Source organism: Ptychodera flava, assembly GCF_041260155.1.
Source record: "Ptychodera flava strain L36383 chromosome 3 unlocalized genomic scaffold, AS_Pfla_20210202 Scaffold_27__1_contigs__length_13241970_pilon, whole genome shotgun sequence".
NCBI classification, from domain to species: Eukaryota; Metazoa; Hemichordata; class Enteropneusta; family Ptychoderidae; genus Ptychodera; species Ptychodera flava.
The window spans coordinates 2404058-2428189 of NW_027248281.1; the positions used below are offsets into that span (position 1 = coordinate 2404058).

Below are 24132 nucleotides of genomic sequence, written 5' to 3' on the forward strand. Positions count from 1 at the left end.
ATCAGCAATGTGGAGGATCAGAATTCAAAATTGACGGAGAGTAACACTCTCACCTTATTGGCATATTTCTATGACAAGCCATGCGCGACAAACAGTGACTCGCCCTAATTTCATGCACGGAATGCAGTGATCTACTACCAGCGTGTCTCGGTCCATATCAATAATATCTTAATGAAATAATTTCTCATTTGACCTTTGACCTTTCAAAGAATATTTTTACAAATAATTACTTTTGTGCGAGGTGTAATGTTTACTTTTATGTATAGTTTGGTTTATAGTTGTACAGAAAGCAATACTATTGTTTGTCATGAAACTTATCAAGCCAAAGTCAATATTTAACAGTATATACATATAAATGCACAGTTTTAGTAAGTTTTGTAGGGGAATAATTGTTAATAGTGTACTATTAGACTAACCATGTACAACAAATGTACATTTTTTGGTGAAATTCCAATACCATTTTGTTGTTCACGTCTGCACTTTCAAACACCCTATTCTAACCAAGTACATTTATACCAATTGTAAAACAATTATAAATGTACAGAAATTGCTAGTTTTGCATTGTTCACAGTTTTATCATATGCTGTCATGTATGGTAAATCAACATTTTTGGCAAAAAGCCAAATCAAATTTATTGTACAAATATGCACTTCTGACCTTCACATGCACACACATGCTCATTAAGTAAAGTGCATAGCAATTGTCATATCTGTAAACGCACAGATATTGCAAGTTTTGTATTGTGAAGAAAATTGTTCTTAGTCATGCCTTCCTATAGTTACACAAAAAATGGTGACCTCCCCCTCCCAAAGTTTTGCGTGAAATTTCATTTCATACAGAAATGCTTGCGCGAAAAATAGCGACCGACACCCCCCAAAAACACCTGCCCTACCCATCTCTGTTCTGTCCTGTCCTTTACATTAATGCTGCAGTAGCACACAAATTAACTGAGTACAAAACCCAGTGGCTAAACTTGCCGTTAAAGTTTCACAATCAGTGCAATATCGATGAATTCCACAATACTGGCAAGAAGTCCTATCTTTGGTGTTATTAAATAAAATCTGATTAGATACAGAACCACTCATTCATTTATACGATTTCGTCTTATCATTATTGGATTTCATTTGCTTTCTAAGTGACCAAACCCATCACTCCATATTACCTGGAACATTTCAGTTGCACACTTTATTCAGAGTGATATCAAAGGATACCGCTTCACTGTCACTGACATCAATTTTATGTCATAAGTAGCAGAGGAAATGAAATCTATTGCCTAACAACCACCACACGTTAAGTACCCGTCGTTGAATAAAAAAGCTGCGGAGAAAAATGTTGGTTGAGTCGCCAAGATACTTATTTGGCTTCTGTTCACGTCCCTGCTCTCTCAATATTGCTACAATCAACTGTGAAAACACCTTTTAGATTCGATTAATTTTATCTGTGATATTATTGCATTAGTAAGGGGCTGTTTGGAGATCCACGGCGGATATTAAGGTAACGGTCTAAATGTAACTGATAGCTGTGTATCATGAATCAGATTCTGTTCGTGATGGTGACTGAGATAGTCTTACGACTTTAAAGGCTCGATCTCTTGTCACTGCAAAACAATGGGTAAATGCCGGCCTCTACTAGGTTAGTGTTAGAATACAATCCATCATCTTGTGACAAACAAACAAACAAGCAAACAAATAAAGATAAATAAATAAATAAATAAATAAATAAATAAATTAATAAATAAATTAATAAATAAATAAATAAATAAATAAATCTATGTATACCACCATGCGACGACCATACTACAAGGTAAAATATCGATAATTTATTCTAATTGTACAAATATGATGTGATTCTGAGTTTATATTTTGACAACTTTAACCTTGATGTTGTTATGATGTTGTTACGTATGCTTGGTTTCCTAAGTGATAGTTCCATATTCTTTGCAGGAACCTTGAATAGAGTCGGTGATTCATTCAGCTTCATCATCAAATAGAATCCATAAACTTAAGTGATTTTTTTTAATGTTTGGCCCGGCGAAACGACTGTAAAAACACCAATGGCAAGAGATACGTTTTCTTGAAACACAGATACACGGAAATGATTTGTCAAAGATTCTAATCCATCTGCTTATCAAGTGACAGGTGTAGTTACGTGACCCCTTGAAAATTTCATTTTACTCTGACACCCTACGGACCCTGTGGAAGATTTATTTACTGATGAAAATTCACCTCTCAAGCCTGCTGCTTGAATTTATGCAAACATTTTATTTATTCACGAGGTTTACCATCGGAAATGCCATGACATCAATTTGCTTTAAATCATTACGTCATAAAAAGCGACGGAATTTCCCAGAGAAAGCATTGTCGATTCCGCGAAAAATAACTCACGTCAGGATTCCCGATTACTTTCACTCAAAATGTTAAAACATAATTTTTGTTGGCGACATCAAAATAATTCACTTTCATTTCTTCAAAAGAGACTGCCATTCTGTCGATGATGCAGCCAATATTATCGTTCGTCTTCATTATCATCAAATTTGTTCCTGCTAAAAGTATACACTATAGAATTACCATTTAGCAGTCTCAGCCATGTCAGTTGTGAATTTGAATGTAGGTTGCATTGAAGAGTTACTTTGAAGTTACATCAGTCCCATCATCAACTTCTGCTTTATTTCGTCTATCCCGTCTTAGTTTCATTTTCAACAAGAAAGATGAGTGTCAGAAATGCTGACGATATCATCTGTTATGGTACTTGCGTTGAAAGCTGTATGGAAACGTGCAAAGTCAGTGAGTCGTCCAGGATACCTTGGCAAATGGGGAATTGTACCCCGCAGCAATTACGGGGGGGGGTGATTGAAAATTTTTCGAGTTGTTGAAAAATATGGAAGTTCTTAACGGCTTCATCGTGACCATTTTGGTATTTTCAATGAAAACGAACCTGGCGAACTGAGTACTAAGAATATTGTAGTGAATCTGAAACTTCCCACGACGATAATTAGCGTTAATCACATTCAAAATGATAAAACGCACTTTAAGCAGGGACAAACCAGTTTGAAAGGAATATCATAACATAAAATCAAGGAACGCGTCAAAATAGTTATATTTGCCTTGTTTTCAACAGGCAAGCAGCAAGTGTACATGATCCGAAATTACTATGATTCAATGTCATCCAAATACAAGACTAACTGCTTCTTGTCGGTTTAACTAGAGGCGAGACATGGATTCTCACATTTCGGTAATCCTGCAATACATTTACTCAGATGAAACATTAGCAAAGTCTGGTTGTTATTGTGTTTGGTTTGTCTGTCTGTTTCAGTTTGTCAGATGCCATTTGTATTTCAAGAACCATTATTTTTTAGATAGTCTGTGTCAATAGTACAGCTGGCTAGCATTTGAGGACATGCTTTCTTCAATTTATTCTTATTTCTATAATTTCTGATTTTTTTCAAACTCAAGCATCTCAAGCAGCACTCATTACACTGAACAAAAACTTGCACTGTTATAAATAGCTCAGCAATTTCTTGGAACAAGTTTATTCTCCTGATTAATTATTTTGCTAATGCCCAAAGAACTTGTCTAAATGACAAAGGTGAGGTTTGTAGTGAAATGTATTACTTGAGACGAACGGTTATAAAGATATTGTTATGAAGAGCCATTTGCAACCATGAGATAATATATTCGGAAATACAAGACCAAATATCATTATATCAAATTGATACAGAGATAGCTCAGCTTGAAATTACATCTACTCCGGTGCATTGCATGATTCGTTACGCCCCAATCAGTATCTCATCCTATTACATAGACTGATGTACATCAACAGACAAACATCGCAAGACTCAAGTATCTTTTCCGGAAAGAAGAATCCAGCTCGATTTTTTGAGTACCATTGTAAGGGGGTATTGGCCCTCTTTCTTCTGAACTTTCAACTTCAAACTCTACTATATGTTTTAGGCCGATTCGGCTGTATAAAAACTTAGACATGCGCAGGTCATGAATTATACCAACAAATTCAACTCATGAATTCTTGCGACTGTATTCATTTATGTCGATGAGAAACTGTCATAGATATTACTATAAAATATAAATTAATTAAGAAGCAAATTGAATGGTTAGTTCATGCTGTTGGAAAATAATCTGAAATTTTCCAACTTGGTTCCGTCACAATGATAGACTTAAGATTCCTTTCAAATTTTCTTTCACAAAGACAATTACATTGTATTTTTATTCTTGATTGATCATGGTTCATTCATTTCGAGTACCGGAGATCTGTAAAAGTGAGTTGTAGTAATCAGCGTCAGTAAAGCCGGGTTTTCAATCAACCATGACACAAACAGAATATACAAAACATGACCTGCTCGCACTGCTTAGCCGCAGATGACATTTTTCTCACCTTTGACCTTGACAATGCACACTGTAACCGAGGTCAAAGACACAGACACAGGTGATGATGAACACGGGAAAGAGTGCGACTAACAAACCTGCATTATAATAAATTATAAGCGATTGGAAACCATCACATTGATGCATGAGAAACACTATGAATACGTTCATAATGTAGAGATTCGGTCGCCACTGAGTCGGCCACGGTTTAAAAAACGCATATGGAAGCGTTATGTATGCTCTCGGTCGGCCTAATTTACGTTTGGTCTAAGGGGCGGGTTCAGAGTTAGACACGCATTTAGACCAGACCAGAACTGTATCTGAATGGTTTAGGTGGGCTCTGGAATGAGGTCGATGAGTGACTTATGATCAGAGGCAGAAGATTCAACGCGAACAAAATTTAAACTTTGGTCAGGCCCAGAGGCGGTCTAGGCCTGAGTGTGAACATGGCGTTAATCTCAATCTCAATAAAAATGAAAACGCCGAACAAACAAACAAATAAATAAATAAACAGAAAGATAGATGGCTAGATAGATAGATAAATAGGTAGATAGATAAATAATAATTAGACAAATAAGTAAATAAATACATAAATGAATAAAACAAATAAACAGTTTTTCTGATACGTGATCCGTCGTTCGACCTGAAAAGAAAACTGTTCAGCGAAGAAAAATCGAGATTAATTTATTGGCATTGAGCAAATGATGGTGCGGTGTGAGTTTCTTTTTTACTAACCACTGCCTTTCGAAATGAAAAGATAACAACAGTTATTTTTTCATTGAGAGTAAAATAATTTATCATCCATTGTCGCTATCGTAGTTAGGGAGAGAAGACAGCTTCTCAAATAGAATCCATTCATTTAGGTTGTATATCAATCATTTGTTTTGGAATAAAGCATTAATGCTTTGTTGAAAAAGGGGAAAGGGAGAAATATGAATTGCCGGCGACGATCAGAAATCAATCTATTTTTTACCTTATATTACAAAATCGTTTTCATAGAGCATTTGATATTCGACATGATGTTGCAAATTGCAAGTACTTCGAGCAGTTTTATTCAATTACGTCATCAGTAATACAGTATCTATAATTGTTGTTTTTTATTCGTTGTTTATTCGTCTATCATCGGCATACAGTCGGCAAATAAAGACCGTCGGGATAAGTAAAATAACTGAAGGAACTTCCAAACACTGAGAAGGAACGTTTCACTTAAAAGTTCTGTAGTCTTGTCTGCAACGATGGACGACAGCTTTGCACGTCGCAGCAGAATTTAATCGATAAAGCTCAGTTTAGTGTATTGGTATAGCAAGCAATACAGAGTTTTATCAATTCCTCCTGAAACCGAATTTACATCCAATTATTTCAAGGATCGGTAAGAAGCAACTTTCGTCTTCACATATTTCATGTATTTACCTCTTGTGAAATACTACAGCTGACACTGTGTGTTCGGTTCGGGCTTGAATCTTCAGCTTTTCAGATCTGATGTGTAGAGGACCATCATACCATAATTACCAAAAGTCTCATTGCTTTATTAGTAAATTTCGTACTGCCCTCTGGGAAAATGTGAATGCGATTTTTTTTCAATGTAATAATACTTCTTGTTCATCAAAACATATATTGAATCATGGTATTCTGATAGATAATAGGTGAGTGAGAGATCTATCGAACAGCTACTCCGTACCATGGCGTGTTGTTTGTTTTGAGTCACTGACAAGAGGTCGCCCAAACTTGAAGGGCAGTCTTCAGTTCCTTGGAGACGGTGTCGAAAAAACCAAAGCAATGTGCACTTCCATAGCCATGATTAAATATGCAGAATGTCAGACGAAAAGAAAACGAAATTAAAACTAAATATGAAACTCTTTAATGTTTAACAGTGAAATAAATTTTATCGTCATGCATCGTACGACTGTCAACTCTCATCGGCAATTGATTTTCAGTGTTACATCAAACGGAAATTTATCGACAAGTTTTGCTATCGTTCTCACACTATATTGCGGCAAAGTGATTATTCGTTACCAAGGCAACTTCAAAGCCTTGTTTCAGCTTATTTATAAGCTATATCTTAAAAGCATTCGTGACATTTTGAAATCCCCGTCATAGTGATATCACACCAATCCTCGTCTCAGCGAGGTCATTAAAACCCGTCTCCTAATAACAATCTATGTATGGCTACAAATAAAGCCTTCTCGCGTGTAGTCGTCCTTTACACAACTGTACTTTCCTACCATGAGGTAAAATGATAACTCCGCCCAACACTGGGACTACTCGATCGTTACAACAACAGCACTGTTGTAATCCGCTGCACATGTTGCCCAGATGTTAGAGTCAATGTTTAGTTTTAAGACATTCCTTCAGAAATGTATCGTTTTGCGAGTAACTGTCAATTTCAAGGTTAATACTCACTCATCTAACATCACACTTACACTTTCCTTTTGGCTTTTACACAGAGAAAAAGTGCTATCTTACGACCTATGATGAGTGACCGTGTCCTGTACTTTGAATGATGGACACACCTGTGTAGTAATTTTCTTTACTTTAAAGTCACTGACCATGCAGAAGATTATCATAGTGCTAGGACTGTCAACCGCTACATGAAATGAATGACACAAACTTGCGAGAGACATGATCACTATGGCGATGAAAAACTGTATGATTAATGAATTCTTGGATGGGAATGGCAAACTCACCTCTATCCTCGGGAGTAATTTTACAAGTCCCAGGGAAATGTACAGTTGCTGGTTACTGATACAAGTAATGCTTGCGTTGACATTTCAAGGTGTACAGTCCCTGGATTGGTTATGTATTCTGTGCACTGTCGGATATTTACTTACTGAAAAGCTGCCGCAACTCACGTCTGTGGATTTCAACCTGACGCATAACAACGCGAGATTTAGCTTGAGAGTTCACATAAATTTAGTGTACACGATAAGCTTAGGTTTATCATTGTAAGGCTAACAGGATGCGTGATGTAAGTCTAATGGAGGGATTGAAATACACCTAATGTATCCGTCCTGCACCATGTCGTCGTGAAAGCTAATCACGTGACTGGAGCTCGTGTATTTAGCTGGATGAAAGAGACACCGCGTTCCATTTTATTAATTGGCATCAAGTGATTGACAGCGGATGCAGTAACCTTGATATCTATGTAAATAGTCCTACATAGTATATTTAACATAGACGAAATATGGTTCTACGGCAGATACGCACAATATATACATCGTTTTAAAATGAAGCAATATTTATTTAACCTATTTCCCCTGTGTCATTTTGCAGCCTTGATGGCAACACTAAACCCCATTCAAGGATTAACGTAAATCGCAAATATTCATCTCTCTGTCTCTGTCTGTCTGTCTGTCTGTCTTTCTCGTTCATTTGAGAGGTTTGTCTAGGGTATGCCATTTCATTGATAAATTTCTAGCTCAAACCTGCCGCATTTAGATAGGTGTCCCAGTGAATACGTCGTTATTTTAAACGGCTCTGGCAGGGAGTTCTTACTCTTTCGGAATATGTTACAGTTCAGAGTGAGTTTGCATAGAATTTGCTCTGCTCCTAACACCAGACTGCGATTCAGCGGTAATGGCAACTGTAGTTTCTAATGAATTTCGTTTTAATGATCACGTGAGGGCGCTTCACATGACAGTACAGAACAAAAGAGCTCCTACAGAAAAGTCCGTGACGGGAATGAAAAGCACAATCTTTGGCGGATAGGACAACGGGTCGTCCTCCTCTATGACACAAGAGGGCTAACCAGTATCATATTCCGATATAACTACGAGACAAATGTAATCAGGAAGCCTATATTGGAAAAGAGTTTGAATCTTTCAACAATGAAGTTGTTGACTTGGTTTCATTGGTAATGTCAGTAACACTAGCTAATATGTTCCTGAAGAAAGAACCACAAAATGGCATAAATTGAGTTCATGTTTATAGTTATTTCAATATCGTATCTCACTGAAGGACATCGCAGTCAATAAAGTGGATTGGATATTGACATAAGTTATGTTAATGTGGCTTTAATATAGATTTTATCTACTTGACCATGGTTACCTTTCATCGCACACATAAAAAGGCATCGTGAGTTTCAAGAACTTACTGTCTTGCACCCCAAGTTGCCACACAGACATACTTCCATAGAGCACAGTCCCACTACAGAGTGACTGTGCTTAGAGTCTTAGGTAAGGTAGTGCCGTTGACATCATCATGGTAAATAAATACTAAACCCAAATGTAAGTCGAACTCTAGGGAGATGAAATTGACATGTCACCGGTGTTGATTGACATTATACTTGATAAAATCAATATTACTGTCTAAAGACTTTAATAAAGACCGCGTTGGTAACAAGTCCAAGACTCGTTTTCCCTTATCTCAAAAGTTTAGACTTTTTATATTGTACCCGATATTGTCTAGAAGAATGATGTTGGATACATGATTTGATCCGATGTGATCAAGAGTCTCCTGGTATGCTAGTTTACGCCGTGTAATTATTGAAATCAAAGTTGACGGCATCAGGAAATTAATCTCAATTGTTCAATACAGAGAGTTAATCGCGAAACTTGTGCAGAGCACAGTCCCTCCGCAGAGATTGTGTGTACTTCAAGAGTAAGTTCTTCGTAAAATTCTTGCCAAAAATCTTGTTGAATACTTTTGAATTCAAAACACATCTACTCGCTTTTTATTTCGTGGTCATTGGAAAAACGCAATTAACATGACAATGTCTGCAGTCAAATGTTTGAAGACTACAATGCTATACAGGTTAAATGGTCAGATTTCAATGAACACAGAGTCCGCCCTCCATACAAAATACGCGACATGGCTTCGTGATCGAAGCCATTACGTAATACCTTTTGTTAGTGGTGAGTAGCTTTGTTAATCTGAAGCTGACAGGAAGTTGTACCAAGTGAATTCCTCAACTGTTACTCTCAGTCTTGTGTCTGCACATATCTGCCACGTGTCACTGTCAAAACCAAGTCGTTTTTTGGTCGGAGTAGCTTTAAGAATTCTTCGAAGGTTGCCAGTGTAATGTCATAAACCTGACCAATACTCCATTCGGTGTCCATGTGGGGACGTATGCCGACGTGATACCAGTCGAACTGCAGTAGCCAGTTTGTCATAGTTCGTCGTCGAGTCTGCTAATCTACAGACAAGGAAAAAAACTGTGGCTAATCTTACCGTTGGTAATATATACAAGGTAAGACCTTCAGGACAGTAACTCTTTGTCGTTATTCAGACAACCACTACCTACCGAGGTAAATAAGCAACGCATGTGCTGACATTTACTCACTATTGTCATGGAGCACATAGGCCACAAACATGGGGAAGGCATGATGCCTGATCGTGGGTTGAGCATGGGGTAGCAGAGTACCTCCATTGGTAGAGCATAGAGGTACCACAGGTGGTTCCTCCATGGGTAGAGTTACCGTGACTTTGGTGCACTTTGTTTTCTGAACGACCGTGCGTTTGGGTAATTTGTACCGCATCGTCTCGCTAGTTCACCTCTAAAGTGTTTGTTTGACGTCTCAGTCTATTTTTACTGAAAACACTCCCATCTCTAGACGTGTTCCAAGTCTGTGGGCATATAGATATCAAAACATATATAATAAATTGAAGGACATCACATCAGCGCACGGTCTTGCTAAGTGGCAGGCTGTTACGTAGATCGTGGGGTGAACGCCTTGGCCAGCCAGTAACTCAGCTGCCGAGAAAAGCCAGGCGACTAGGGGCAAGTCTATCCCATCTCTAAAACAACACCTACGTACTTTGAAATTTTTATCGACCATTATGCCGAGTTGTTTTCGAATTTTGGATCAAACAGAGGGCCTGGTTGTTGGAAATTCAGACAAATGGCCAAAGTTTGTCCCCTAATTTCGGTCCAACTAGCTGATTTGGGCATCAAACACCCATCATAATGGGGATACATAGTCACTAATAAGGTGAACTGATTACGTACTGTAAATAACGGAAGATCAGAATCAAAGAGTGCAACTGAGGTGAGAGAGGTGCTCTGATAGCATGTCACAATGTCGTCGCAAGAGGGCGTTTATGCTAGCCAGAAGGGGATTTCACATCTGTCTTTTTCAACAATATCACCGTGACATCGCGAAAATGAATTAATGGTCATGACCATTAATTCATTTTCGCTGAGGTTTCGTTTATCGTGTCTAAAACTGGAGGTCGAGTATATGCATGGTCACCCATTCATTCAGTATCTTTCAACATGTCAAACAATATAAGTAGTATCTCGTATCAAACAAAATTCATAAAAAAATGGTGGCCGACTTTGTCCCTTTAAAATTACGAACCGATACTTGCATTGCTACTTAACTTGCACTAAATGGCACAAGATCACTAATTCACTTCCGAAGATAGTTCGGCAGAAAAATAGTGCAGACCTTGAAGTTTTGATATCTGCAGTGCATGGATGCTTGTTTAGTTTGAACTTTAACGTCAAGAAGTTTTGTAAAGATATTTTTCTGCCTGAATCAAAATGCAGACTGTTGTGAATAATGGCTGAAGCATTTGGTGGTAATATGAGGAGTTCTAGGGCTAATAGAAATCATAACAATAAGCCTGAATTTTGTCAAAAACACCACTGAGGGCGCTATTTTCATCGCTATCTCAAAATTTCCGTGGACTTGCCCACACGAAAAATTAATCAGTAGTCAAGCTGACATTGACCTAACACCTGTTAAGAGGATTCGTGCCGCTGAATGTTTTAAAATAGGAAAATCGAGCTCAGCGCTACTGTGGTGGCCTATGGGAAATGAATTAGTGGTCTTGTGCCAAATGGATAACGGATGGATAAACATCAAATCACAAGTTGGTTTTACTACAGAGTAACCCTGTAACCCTGGTTTCGATATTACAAAAAGTTAATGAAGTCTGAGGCTAAATCGCAAATTCCAAAGTTAACATTTCAAGGGTTAGGTTTATACAAAGTACAGCTCTGAACAAATGCAGCAACTGGACATAAGTTTCAGATGAGAAAAAACGATTAACATCACTTGAATAGTTCATATTAACAATCACTAATGCGAGAACCAGTGATTTAGGAATGCAGCTTCAAAAGAGAAAGAAACAAGAAGGAGAGAGAGTCTGTTTAGTCGCTTATTATTATGAAAGGAGGATGAATTCTGTCTCCTCATCGGCATAATATGTATACACTTGCACAAACTACGAATTTCAACATAACTTCTGATCGCCCTGACGCATATCAAGATTGTAGCCTTTTTTCGCTACTGTAACAGAGCTCTGCAAATGAACTCTATTATGGGATGGCCTACATCTCTGATCTTCAACTTTATGAATTTTGCATTTATTGTTTTCTTATCTATCTTGCACATTGTTAGAATATCAAACTTTGTTATCCACTTTACGGAATACGGAATACCTCGGCATATTTCCGTGAAATCGCCCTGAACCTGCACGTCATAATATTGATTAAATGTGTCTCTTTGAAGAACAAACTGTCGAAGCTGGAGATTGGAAATTCAGAAAAACTTGTGCGCACACACATGTACGATTTGTTGAGTTTGGTAATCGGCATACTATAACCAAATGCAACTTCTCAGTCGAAAAAAATCTTGCTGGAATACATAACTAGATCAGGTGCAACTTGTCGAAAGCATTTTATCTGCTGTCGACAAATTCTCGAGTCTGTTCACGTCACTTTGTACAGATGTCACATGATTAAATCGTTGATAAACAGTACTAGTTTTCATTCCGTCTACAGGTACCTTGTGAACGATATCCGAGGGTAATTAACAGTGAAATACTTTCTCTGAGAAATAATTTCAATGAAATACTGAGAAGTTGAGGACCATGCTGAGACAAAGACCTCGTCAGAAGATAAGGAGATCTTATTTCATATTTCTTGTGATATTTTTTATCGTTTATATTCTAATTAACTCCATAATGACCGGCAGCATGCTGAAGGGTAGCTTGCAGCAGATTGTGTGTGATGACGTCACGAAAGTACGTCGGGACACCTACGGAACTGATCTTGACATGACGTCACATCAGCATCAAACCAATGCTTCCGTCCACAAAGATGTGAAGGTAAGTTTAGAGAAAAATGACAAATGTATCGCTGTACTTGTCGTGCATATTAAAACTCTCAATCAGAGTAATTCCATATTGAATTTGACGATACGTAGCTGGATCAAATGAAATTATTTACCAAGAGAATTCGAACGAAAAATATATTTTCCTTATAGAACATTAAAAAGTCCCCACGGACGAAGTCCGGAATGGACACATGGATTTGGTTCCTTCCGTGCGTCCGTCCGGAACCGTTTGTGGGACTTGACTTGACCAATCTATTTCAAACTCTGTATGAAGGACGGCACACTGTGACATACATATGGCGGTCGATTTATTCCATTATCCATTAAGTGAAGAGCTATAATTTACACACGTCCTGACTGATTTCACTTCAATCAAACTTGACAGAAGATATAGTACCATGACGTCGACCGGATGCACGTCAATAAACTTCACAATACAATTCAATGTGGCAACCTTGTGGCCATTTTATTCTTAATATTTGTCCCTCCAGAGTCATTACTCAGATATTACTGGACCGATTTCATTCAAACTTTGGGCTAAGACATGTTAGTACTGTGATATACAGCTACTAGTCAACATGTTTCACTGTCACGATATAATCGAATATGTATACCTGGTGGCAATTTTATTTTAGTATTTGTCGGTCCCGAGCCATTGCCAAGTCATGCCTAGATAGATTTCAGTCATTTGTTACACTTGTATATTTAGGTAATGTGAGTTGAGGTGTCAGTCTAGATCGTATTGCTTTCAGTAACTGCAGCTGACTGACAAGTTGTTGGTTGTAAGCACCATTTTAGATCTTTATTACAACTTACACGATGGCAGTGTCGTGCAGTTCATGGTTCTCGTTCTACTCTTGGCCCTAAATTATAGGTGGGGACTATGTCATTTACAATGACTTGTTTAATAGTAATATAAGCAGTTCTAGCAGTACACTTAAACACTATTGGGTCGAAGTGGCTTCTTATACATTAATATCGTCACGATAACTGCGAAAGCACACTGTTATTTTACATGGCCAATAGTAACGAACCAAGACAGCTCATCAGCATAACCATTGCATGATTTACATGTCTACGTATTTCATCAGACAAACTGTGCTCACTAACGCAATACACAGCTATAAAACTACTGAAACGCGAGTGTATGTACAGCGTCTACAGGGCCTGTTGAAGGGTCTAAAAATTCGCCAAATTTCAGGTCTGTATAAACTGGCCAAAATTAGGTCAAACATTTTATGGTACACAGTCCTAATATCAAATGTGGTTGAACTGACTGAAATTTCAAACCTTGTCACATCACTGCGTCCACATCTCTGTATGCAGTCTTGAATATACTACAGGCGCTGAGAACAAGTACAAATTTCAGACTTTCACTGTGATAACAGGACTGTAGATAGTCATGTCCTCGCAGTGCTGAATGCAGATCTGTATACCAGCCCTGTCACAGTCATGTGACGTCTTTGCTCACACAGATCTGTAATGTAAAGGTTGTGTGTCAGAGCCTGCACAGGGCCTGTCACAGGCGTGGATTTGTTTCTGTGTTATTGTGTCACTCTATATCGCTTCACATACGATGATAAAACACTGTTCAACATTTTTCAATACCGTTCTCAACAGACGTCCGGCCATCAAGGTGTCAATGTAGACGATAATAACAACAAAAAGCCGAGTGTAGACGACAGGCGGCGCTATCTAGCCCCACTACATACTTATTTCGACGGCGGACCTAACTGGGCATTTTCTACGTTTCGAATGGAATTGCGTTTAGCATTGCTACAAAACAGAACAATAGTGGCAACTCCATTCCGAGTCCATGACCGTTTACAAATGGATATCTTACACTCCATGAGAACACTGGAAGATACGTTTGACGTAGACAAAATCAGAGAAATTGTACCAGTTGTGTCTATAGAAGAGTTTTACCAAGATTGTAAAGAAGAAATAGAACCAGAAATGAAATGGAAACCGTTTAAATTAATTCAAAACAAAACTATTACAAATCGTGAAAGATTTCTTAAAATGCAACAAGCTGTCGGTGAAATAAGAAAGAACTATCCATTCAAGTCACGTGTCAATGAAGATTCACCTTCGGATGCAAACAGGATTTTCCTTGAAAACACGTGGAATACACGTTGTCTGGCGTTTTACTTCGATGAAGATATCAGGTGGCTAAAAACGTGGAAAGATGACCAGCTATTCGCTCAGGTGAATAAACATTTAGCGTGGGCACCCTACATACGTCATATGGTAGATGAAGTGTATGGAACGATTTGTGATGGCAAAGAGTTTCCCGTCATACATTGGAGAAATAGAACAGGAGAGGGGTAAGTCACGCGAGATCTCACTTGATAGTTTGATTCTACGTAGCATTATTTCACAGTACATAGTCTATTGTTACAAATCCCTAAAAATAAAATATTCTTGACTTTCGATCCTGTGATATTAACAGTTTCATTCAAGAAACTGACTAAAACTCTCCAGAAAAGGCTCTTTGTTTACTGTACGATACTTCCCAAGGTGCATCACATAATGATCTCTGACTCCGTTTCAACCAGACATGGGCTGTCAAATACGACATTTTGTTACGTCTCCTTAACGTCTGCAATTATTTGGATATGTTCCCCTTCAAAATTTTATTGGACAACTGAAAACGCTTGACTCGCTATCTTTTAGCTTGGGTCACTTCCTAGTATAAGTACAGCATAGGCAACTATTTGGATCAGTCGTGCACACGCGTACATGTCTGCATATATATTCTTCAATAGAAACAACAGTATGTATCACCTGATGATGTGCAGACGTGTTATTGGTTGTAATGCTGTCAATTTGGTGGAATACACAAATGTACACAGTAATGGCGAAAATTGTCAACAATCCAAATTCAGGAGCCGCAGAAGAAAAGTCTTGATATTTTTCGCATGTCTCTTCGGGTTCCTTTACTCACGTTTGTTCAAAATAGAGTAACACTTGCATATGTAAGATTTTCCAGATCTGTTTTATCATTTGTTCACCAAAGATGTCAGAAATCTCCGCTAAATTGGCTCGTGATGTAGCTTTGAAAACATCGATTTTAGATATGTATTATATCGGAGTTCAAATAGGGATCAATTTGCCGATGTAATATTTTACAGTCAATATTTCAACTTTTGGTCAAACATTTTTTCTCTAGAAAAACTTTCTTCTCAAAACTGTAATCCATCAGTTCCTGCAGATCATTCAATGCTGATTTCTCCAAATGATGACAGAATTTTCATATGTAAATTATTTGGGACGACTGTGTCATTGTACGTAGATCAAGATTATCTTGTTCTCTGAACCTATTTGTCCGATAGCTTAACGACGCTTTTTTTAATGTCTCTAGCTGCCTGTTTTAGTTCAGATTGGAACCAAAATGGGTAGGAAACGCATCGACTGTGGCCTCAATGAATAGTTGATCGTAGTAGCCAGCTGTTATATGAATATATTCTTGTTTTTCGCAAATGTCAGATGTCTTCTCGGAACTCCTTGGCAGAAGAAAGTATGCAAAGCCGAAGATTCGATGAATCTGAAAATCATGTCAGAACTGGTGACTTTGATGGTTGATAGTTTGGTTGAGTACATGCATAGCTCTAATTATCAGTGCGTTTATATCGCGTATCCTCCATATGAACAGGTAAGACACTGCAATGATTTGAATGTCATCAAGAGTGCATTTATGATCTTATTAGAAATAAAACGTGTGACAAAAAATATATTGTGTTGTAAATTTTCCCAGCTAAACTTTAGTGCAATATTTTACCAATTTATATGAATTTTTGTGTGACTTTTTGTCAAGATTTTTGGGAAAATCTGAAAACAAATTGTCGTGATCTAAAAAAATTGTCTGTGTTATATTTTGTGAAGGCGACAAAAATTTACTTTTGACGCTGAAAGGGTTAATAATAGATGATAACAGCAATTTAAAACTTTTAGCTGCTACGTAATAATCAATTACATCGCAATGACACCAATTTTGATTGGTAACAAATGATTTAGAAGCAGCGAAAGTATTGAAATTTTAACAATTCAATATCGACCAGTCACTCAAAGGGAACTATTTAGGCCACCATTTTACAAGTTGTCTAGCCACAAACTGATGACGTCAAATCGCCGTACACAAAACACAGACGCCTTGTAATTATAGCACTGTGTATAGTGCACGGTGATTTGACGTCATCAGTTTGTGGCTATACCACTTGTAAAATGATGCCCCAGTCACTATTCAAATTGCAAAATAATGCTTTCAAGTTAATCATGAATTTCGACGTTTGTAATCCTCTCAGTTCTAAATATCAAACGTGAAAAATGTAAAAAGCAAAGAGGAATGAAATACTGTTAGTTTGACATGATTAGGCCATTTTAAATTCTTGTTTGCCGTCCTTGGAAATACAAACACAGACAAAAAACGTAAGTGTATTAACATAAGCTCATTTTGTATTTGGTTTCATTTGGAAAAATAATATTTTTATTTCGAATAGTGTTAACATTGTGTTTGTTTTCTTTATTAGTCCCCACGGACACCGTCCGGGGGGACTTACAGGTTTGGTCATGTCCGTGCGTGCGTGCGTGCGTGCGTGCGTCCGTGTGTGCGGCCGTGCGTGTGTCCGTCCGTCCGTTCACGCAGATATCTCAGAGACGCCTGGAGCGATTTCATTCAAACTTAGTACGAGGATTATCACCTATGCCATACATATGCACATCGATTTGTTTTACGATCTGATTCAATATGGCCGTCTGGCAGCCATTTTGTTTCCTGTATTTGATGTCAGTGCGTATGTTCACGCAAATTTCTCAGTGATGTTAGGAGCGATTCCATTCAAACTTGGTACATAGATTACTCTATATGTTACACATATGCTCATTGATTTTTGTTTTGATCTGGTCTAAAATGGCTACGTGGCGGCCATTTTGTTTCCTATATTTTACGACTGTGCGGGCGTTCACGTAAATTTCTCAGCGATGCCAGGCGGGATTGCATTGAAAGTTGATACCTATATTAATCTCTATCACATATATATGCACGCTGATTTTTGTAATGATTAGATCATAAATGGCTGTGTGACGGCCATTTTCTTTCCTGTCTTTTATATCCATCCACAGGGTCCCCAGGTATGATCCACGGGGTCCCCAGGATGAAATTAATATTAATGCTGTGTCCATGCACAGGGGCTTATGAATGCAGATATCTGAGATATTCCTGTGCCAATTCTTTTTAGTCCCCACTGACACCGTCCGGGGGGGACTTACAGGTTTAGTCATGTCCGTGCGTGTGTGCGTGCGTCCGTGCGTCCGTTCACGCAGATATCTCAGAGACGCCTGGAGCGATTTCGTTCAAACTTGGTACAAGGATAGTACCCTACCTCATACAGATGCACGTCGATTTGTTTCACGATGCGATCAAATTTGGTCGCGTTAGAGGACTTTTTAGTTTACGCCTCCATAGACTCCCATGTATAAGGCTGTTCTCCATAGACTCCCATGTACGGGTATAAGATAAGGCCAAGAAAAATAAAATTTAGTTTCTCATCGTATTAATATTGCAAAAAGGATGCAGTGACACAGTTTTTAGTCCCCGCAGATAAAGTTCAGGGGGCTTATAGATTGGGTCATGTCTGTCCGTGAGTCCATCCGTTCACGCAGATATCTCAGACACTTTGACAAAATGTCACGTGACCTTGGTGACCTTTGACCTCAAATATATATATTTGTCCATAACTCAGTCACCACAAGTGCTAAACCTTTCATATATAGTATGATGGGACACCTTATGACGCCACATATTGTACCTCATTAATTATGTGCATATCTAATTTTGAGCGAGCCAATAGAGCTAGAGGCCTGATTTTTGGTATATAGGGATAACTGTGCAATACAATTTTTTTGACAAAATGTCACATGACCTCAATGACCTTTGACCTCAAATATACATATTTGTCCATAACTCAGTAACCACAAGTGCTACACTCTTCATATTTGGTATGATGGGACACCTTATGATGCCACATATTGTACCTTATTAATTATGTGCATATCTAATTTTGAGCGAGCCAATAGAGCTAGAGGTCTGATTTTTGGTATATAGGGATAACTTAGTGATACAATTTTTTTGAGAAAATGTTACGTGACCTCAATGACCTTTGACCTCAAATATACATATTTGTCCATAACTCAGTAACCAAAAGTGCTACACCCTTCATATTTGGTATGATGGGACACCTTATGACGCCACATATTGTACCTCATTAATTATGCACATATCTAACTTTGAGCGAGCCAATAGAGCTAGATGTCTGATTTTTGGTATATAGGGATAACTATAGGATAGAAATTTTTTGACAAAATTTCATGTGACCTCGATAACCTTTTACCTAAAATACATGTTTATGTCAATAAATAAGTAACCACAAGTGCTATGTCCTTTATATTTAGTAGGATGGGAGACCTTATGACAACACATGGTTTACCTCATTAATTATGCACATATATAATTCTGGGCAAGCCAATAGAGCTAGAGGTCTGGATTTTTGCATATAGGGATTAATTAGCAATACAATTTTTTTTTTCAAAATGTCACATGACCTTGATGACCTTTGACCTTGATTATACTTATATATGCATAACTCAGTAACCACAAGTTCTTTATGCTTCAATTTTGATAGGATAATAGACCTTAAGATGTCACATCTTGTACCTTATTTATTATGCGCATATGTATTTCTTGGCTAGCCAATACAGCTGGAGGTCTGATCTTTTTTCCTGATTTAGAACCATAACTTAGACATGCCTCTTGTTTCAAATTGGGAACAATGATATAGACCTATGTGTCCATAGATCTGAACGCCACATTCCAGTGATACTTCTTAATGACCACATTTCCCTGCCCCATCAAGACTAATACTCCTATTACAAGTGGGGACTATGTCATTGTCAATGACTTGTTTTCTCTGAAAACCTACCAGCACGCGGACGGCAAACAAAAAAAATATTTAAAGCGCCTTAGTACTATAACAAGATATGTGAATCATCTATTCTTAACTGTTTTCACATTTGTTCCCGATTTGTCATTTCCATTATCCCTACATAATTGTGGCATTTGGGGTTCCAAGGATTCAAATTTCAGTGCTTTGCTTTGTAAAATGAAACATTTTGCAGCGAGGCAATTTACAGTGGCAGTTGAGGGAGAATCAGTGGATATGGTGAGTTGAGTAACGACAAACTTGTTTATTCAAATCAATGAAAATACTATAGTATATCATTGTGAAAATTGTTAATCAAATATTAACATAAATCGTATCTCTCAAAACAGGAATTTGTGAACAAACTGAAGGACAAGTCACTTGGGATATTTTCATTACGTGATATCATGTCATCTGAGATATCCAGATACAAAGACGATAATTATGTGCTTTCCATCATTGAACAAGAAATAGCTGTCAGTAAGTTACCTTGACAACTTGTCACATGTCAGTCATGTAACTAACAGTGCTAAACCATTTAATACTGTGTCTTAGGGCAAAACTTTATGAATTCAGTTTTTCATATATTCCCAGTGTCTTGCCCGTAATATCTGTCTCTGTGCGTGTTTCATTGCCCCGATATCAGATCACAGAAATTAGTAGAAGATGGATAGACCAATATGTCAAGCATGTTTGCCAAGATCAAGACATGTTTTAAAATGAAGTGGAACTATTGCATCATCATGACCGGAGAAAATGAGAATAAGTCAATGCCAATGATGCCCACTAGAATTATGGCAAGAGAAGACGAAAAAATGAAAACTAATCGTCTCGACAACAAAGTTTGAAGATTTAAATCTAACAACCAAAAAGACCTTGTTTCGCATGACGTACACCGCTTTTAGAAGCCATACGAGTCTTTGTTTTTCGCGCATTTAGATTAGAAATCGGGTCAGATTTACCTTTTTGTGTTTACAATTTATTAAAAGAATAGTTATTTCGTCACGTCATCGGGTCAACTGTACTGTTTAGTAGTTTTAATTTATCGAATAAAATACTTGATGATATAAATATTGATGCTGTTGGACATGAAAATGAACTAAACACACAGATAAACATGAGATACAGGTAAAAGAGATTGAGTGTAAATGGAGGGCGAACAGTACGATGGGAAAATCCACGCCTCAGTCGAGTATACAACCAAGACTGTGACGAAGTATTTCAATTCGAACTTGACCGCCTTATTTATTATCAACTCTGCATATAAAATTATTGTTGTGACTTGATATGGTTGTAACAACTTCAAAACCTCATTATCATTATTATCTGATTATTTCACAGGAGCAAAATTATTCATTGGTTGGAGAGAGTCAAGTTGGACCCGGATTGTCTACAATATACGATACCCATTAAATCGCCCTAATTTACCATTGCCACGTGTACCTAATATGCCAAAAGTATTACAAGTTATATGGTAGCTATGACAACAACTCGTGTATCAACAATGATGAGATTTACATGTCAACAACAAAGTTGCTGGCAATTTATGAAAACATTAAAGTATTCCTGAGATTTATTTTCTACATTTCATTTTTATTGTGATCTGAACTTATACTCCGCATAATCTGCCTTTGAAGGGTGTGTGTTGGATAAGAGTTGATAAAGATTGTTTTTGTAGACGAAACAGTTCTAATGAAGTGGTCGACTCATATCTTGCGGAAGAAAGTACCGCTTTATCGTTATTGAATGTCATTCTGAATTCTGTCAAAATAATTTACAATTGAAATAATCATAACGCCGTCAAATCGTTTATGTACATGGGTTACTTGTCTATCAACAAGAAGGTTTTATTGAATCGGTAAAGAGACTGTTGTTGTCCGTCGTGTTGAATAACAAGTTTTGGTTTTATTCCATTATCGTTCAGATGTGTTCAAAGTCTCTTAAAATCGACTGCGTTGTCTTTTGAAGGATAGATTAATCCATTTTATCCAAATTTGGCAGTTCTTAATTCACATTTCTCTGTGAATGCTTCATCTAATTCAAGAAGCGAGGTGGGAAGTTGTATGCAAATGAGAACAAGTGTAGCGAAGTGTAGCGAAGCTAAATTAACACTACAGATCTGCTGAAACCATGGATGTCTTTTTTTGTACATCCGTGGTAGAAAGATTCTCTGCTATGCATATTGCTAAAGTTGACCTTCAGTATCTAAAGTTTCAGACCTTATTTACTTTTGTCATTCTTAATTTTCTGGTTTAAATATTTCTTGTTGTTTTTCTGGTTGTACTATGCAGAAATTGTCATAACATCAACGTATAATTTTCCTGCACTGAACAGATAGAAATAACACTTATTGTTGATCTTTGGTATGTACCAATTCTGATCAAATTTGAGCGACACCGTATAATTGCGGTATTTTTGTAAGATAGTTTAAGACATTTCCTCTTGTATAGAAAATTGCAAACTTGGAAAAAAGTTAGTCAAGGCTTCTCTGATGCACATGGTACATAGTTGTCTACACTAAAGTAAACACAACATGTCAAGTTATCACAAAGTGTCACATTAAGACACAACATGCAGAAAGTGGGTAAAGGGGTCCTTGGAGGTGTGAAACCCATTTCCTTGTCCAACAAAGTCCTTCATGAACGAAAAGATTTGTTTGTTTGCAATACCTTTAAATAAACCCTGAAATAAATCAGTGACATTTCAAAACTCTACTTCTCAGAAATTAAAAACACATTAACTAATTTTGACTTCGCTTCATAAGTTTTGTTCTGTATGTCAATGCTGTTGAACCTGGAAATTTCAGTCCTTACTAAAATTCACTTGTAAAAGGAAACTGCAGTCTAAAACCAATGGCAACAACCTAAATGTTAGCCATTTCAACACCAATATAGCAATACAACAAGCGACTTAGACGTCGAAAGAGCTCGCAGTGTTATGTAAAGGATCTCTGACAGCTCACTTCGGGATGGCCTCACCAAAAATGGGACAATAGCTGCAAAAAATACACATTTGGAGATTTCACCATGATTTGGACATATCAAATTGAGATCATCCCAAAAAACGTGTGTAGCAAATATCAAAGCTATCAGACGGGTAATTTTTAAGATACAAATTTTTTGACCGAAAATGGTAAAAATTGGCCCCAAAATAAAAACTTGCAGATTTCATCATAACTCGAATATATCACATTATGATAATTCCCTATGTCTTAAAAATGTCTGAAATGTCTTTTATGTCTCAAAAATACAAATTTGCATATTTCTGCGTCATTTGAACAATCTGAAAAAGCTATCCGCAGAGCCTTATGTCAAAAATATCGAAGCTGTTCATTAAGTAGTTTTGAAGAAGATTTTTAAAGATTTTTTGACCAAAAACGAAAACAATTGCCATGAAAAATAAAGATTTGAATATTTCATCACAACTAGCACAAATTTTTTCTTTCAGTGGCTGGTATACCATACACTAGCTGTGAATACGCAGCGGTGTTTTTGGCCATGGCGTATCGATCGCACTTGGGTCAAGGGTCATCACCGCAAAACTGTGGCGATGACCCTTGACCCGAGCGCGATCCATATGCCACACACCGCTGCGTAATCACAGCTAGCACATGTCTTTCAGTAATCACAATCGCATATAAAACATTAGTCAAACATCGCAGAGTGTACACTATATTGTTTCAGCATATGAGAGTTGGCCTTTCTTTTACTTTTCACAAGTTGATGACAAGAAGAAGCCAATATTTTGTAGCAGTATCGAAAAGAGGCACTGTATACCAAAGTCACCTCTTTTCCTTAACCTAATGCGGCCACCTTGTCTTTCATTTAAAGTCTCACGTCGCCATATTACCTATTGTTGCATTATTTTCAGGATGTGAAAAGTTGGATTTACCTGGTAATCGAAGAGTTATTACAGAAACTGATGGGACAGAAATTGAAGAAGATGAGTGTACAAGTAACTGTCTGGCAAGTTTGAAAACCTCAGTTCATCTCTAATGTAGATTTAAACTTCCGAGGGTCAGTTACTGAATTTTGATCAGTTTCTGTATTTTTGTTCTGAATTTATCTAAGCTTTGGTAGCACGTTATGATCAACTAAATGTTACATGAGAATGAGCTTTCAAATACGTGTAGTCTCCCTTATCAGATGCAATGGTGGAATGAAGAATTAAAGCAGAAAGCGACAGAAAATTCAGAGTGAAAAATGTACACTCTGAATTTCTGAATTTTCTGAAATTTTCACTCTGAATTTTATGTCGCTTTCTGCTTCAATTCTTCATTCCACCCTTGCATCTGATGAAGGAGACTTCACGTCTTTGAAGGCTTATGCTCCAGTAACATTTAGTTGATCAAAGCCTGCTACCAAATCTTAGATTATTTTGTATTGTAGATCAACACGTCTTTTGTTCTCGATTTGTTACTTCTTTTTAGCTTTGCTTTTGGCGACGCAGAGCTTATCTAATAGGTGAATGTGAGGCATCGTCCTCAAATTTTTACATCCCAAGCTTTTTCTTCAAAAAGGCCGGCCTTTGTCAAATTTGTGCTAGTTGTGATGAAATATTCAAATTTTGATATTTCATGGCAAATTTGTCATTTTTTGGTCAAAAAATCTTTAAAAAATCTCTTTCAACACTGCTAATCGAACAGTTTTGATATTTAGGACATAGATCTCTACTGATAGTCGTTTTCAAATTGTTCAAATTATGCAGAAATTTGCA

General features: G+C 37.3%; 2 protein-coding genes across 2 annotated transcripts in view; one reads left to right on the top strand and one right to left on the bottom strand.

The window, feature by feature from the left end:
* The window catches only part of LOC139126522 (sushi, von Willebrand factor type A, EGF and pentraxin domain-containing protein 1-like), a 79080-nt gene extending 71684 nt beyond the window's left edge, over window positions 1-7396 (bottom strand). The window contains exon 1 of the mRNA XM_070692574.1: window positions 7064-7396. The gene's annotated coding sequence lies outside the window, so the exon portion shown is untranslated. The remainder of the gene's footprint in view (window positions 1-7063) is intronic.
* A 1856-nt stretch (window positions 7397-9252) lies between these two features.
* Window positions 9253-23571, top strand: LOC139126450 (uncharacterized). The gene is made up of 7 exons (XM_070692504.1): window positions 9253-9564; window positions 12106-12431; window positions 14060-14766; window positions 15929-16094; window positions 19767-19896; window positions 20758-20890; window positions 23287-23571. The coding sequence occupies exons 2-7, from the start codon at window positions 12195-12197 to the stop codon at window positions 23291-23293; spliced, it is 1380 nt and encodes a 459-aa protein (XP_070548605.1). The 5' UTR covers window positions 9253-9564; window positions 12106-12194; the 3' UTR covers window positions 23294-23571.
* The last annotated feature ends 561 nt before the right edge of the window (window positions 23572-24132 follow it).

What these genes read in the sequence shown, in the direction of transcription:
- LOC139126450 (XM_070692504.1), top strand. Translation starts at nt 12,195, where the DNA reads ATGCTGAGACAAAGACCTCGTCAGAAGATAAGGAGATCTTATTTCATA. An exon ending in AGAAATAGAACAGGAGAGGG is followed by an intron (nt 14,767 to 15,928) that starts GTAAGTCACGCG and finishes CGCAAATGTCAG; the next exon opens with ATGTCTTCTCGGAACTCCTT. An exon ending in TGAACAAGAAATAGCTGTCA is followed by an intron (nt 19,897 to 20,757) that starts GTAAGTTACCTT and finishes ATTATTTCACAG; the next exon opens with GAGCAAAATTATTCATTGGT.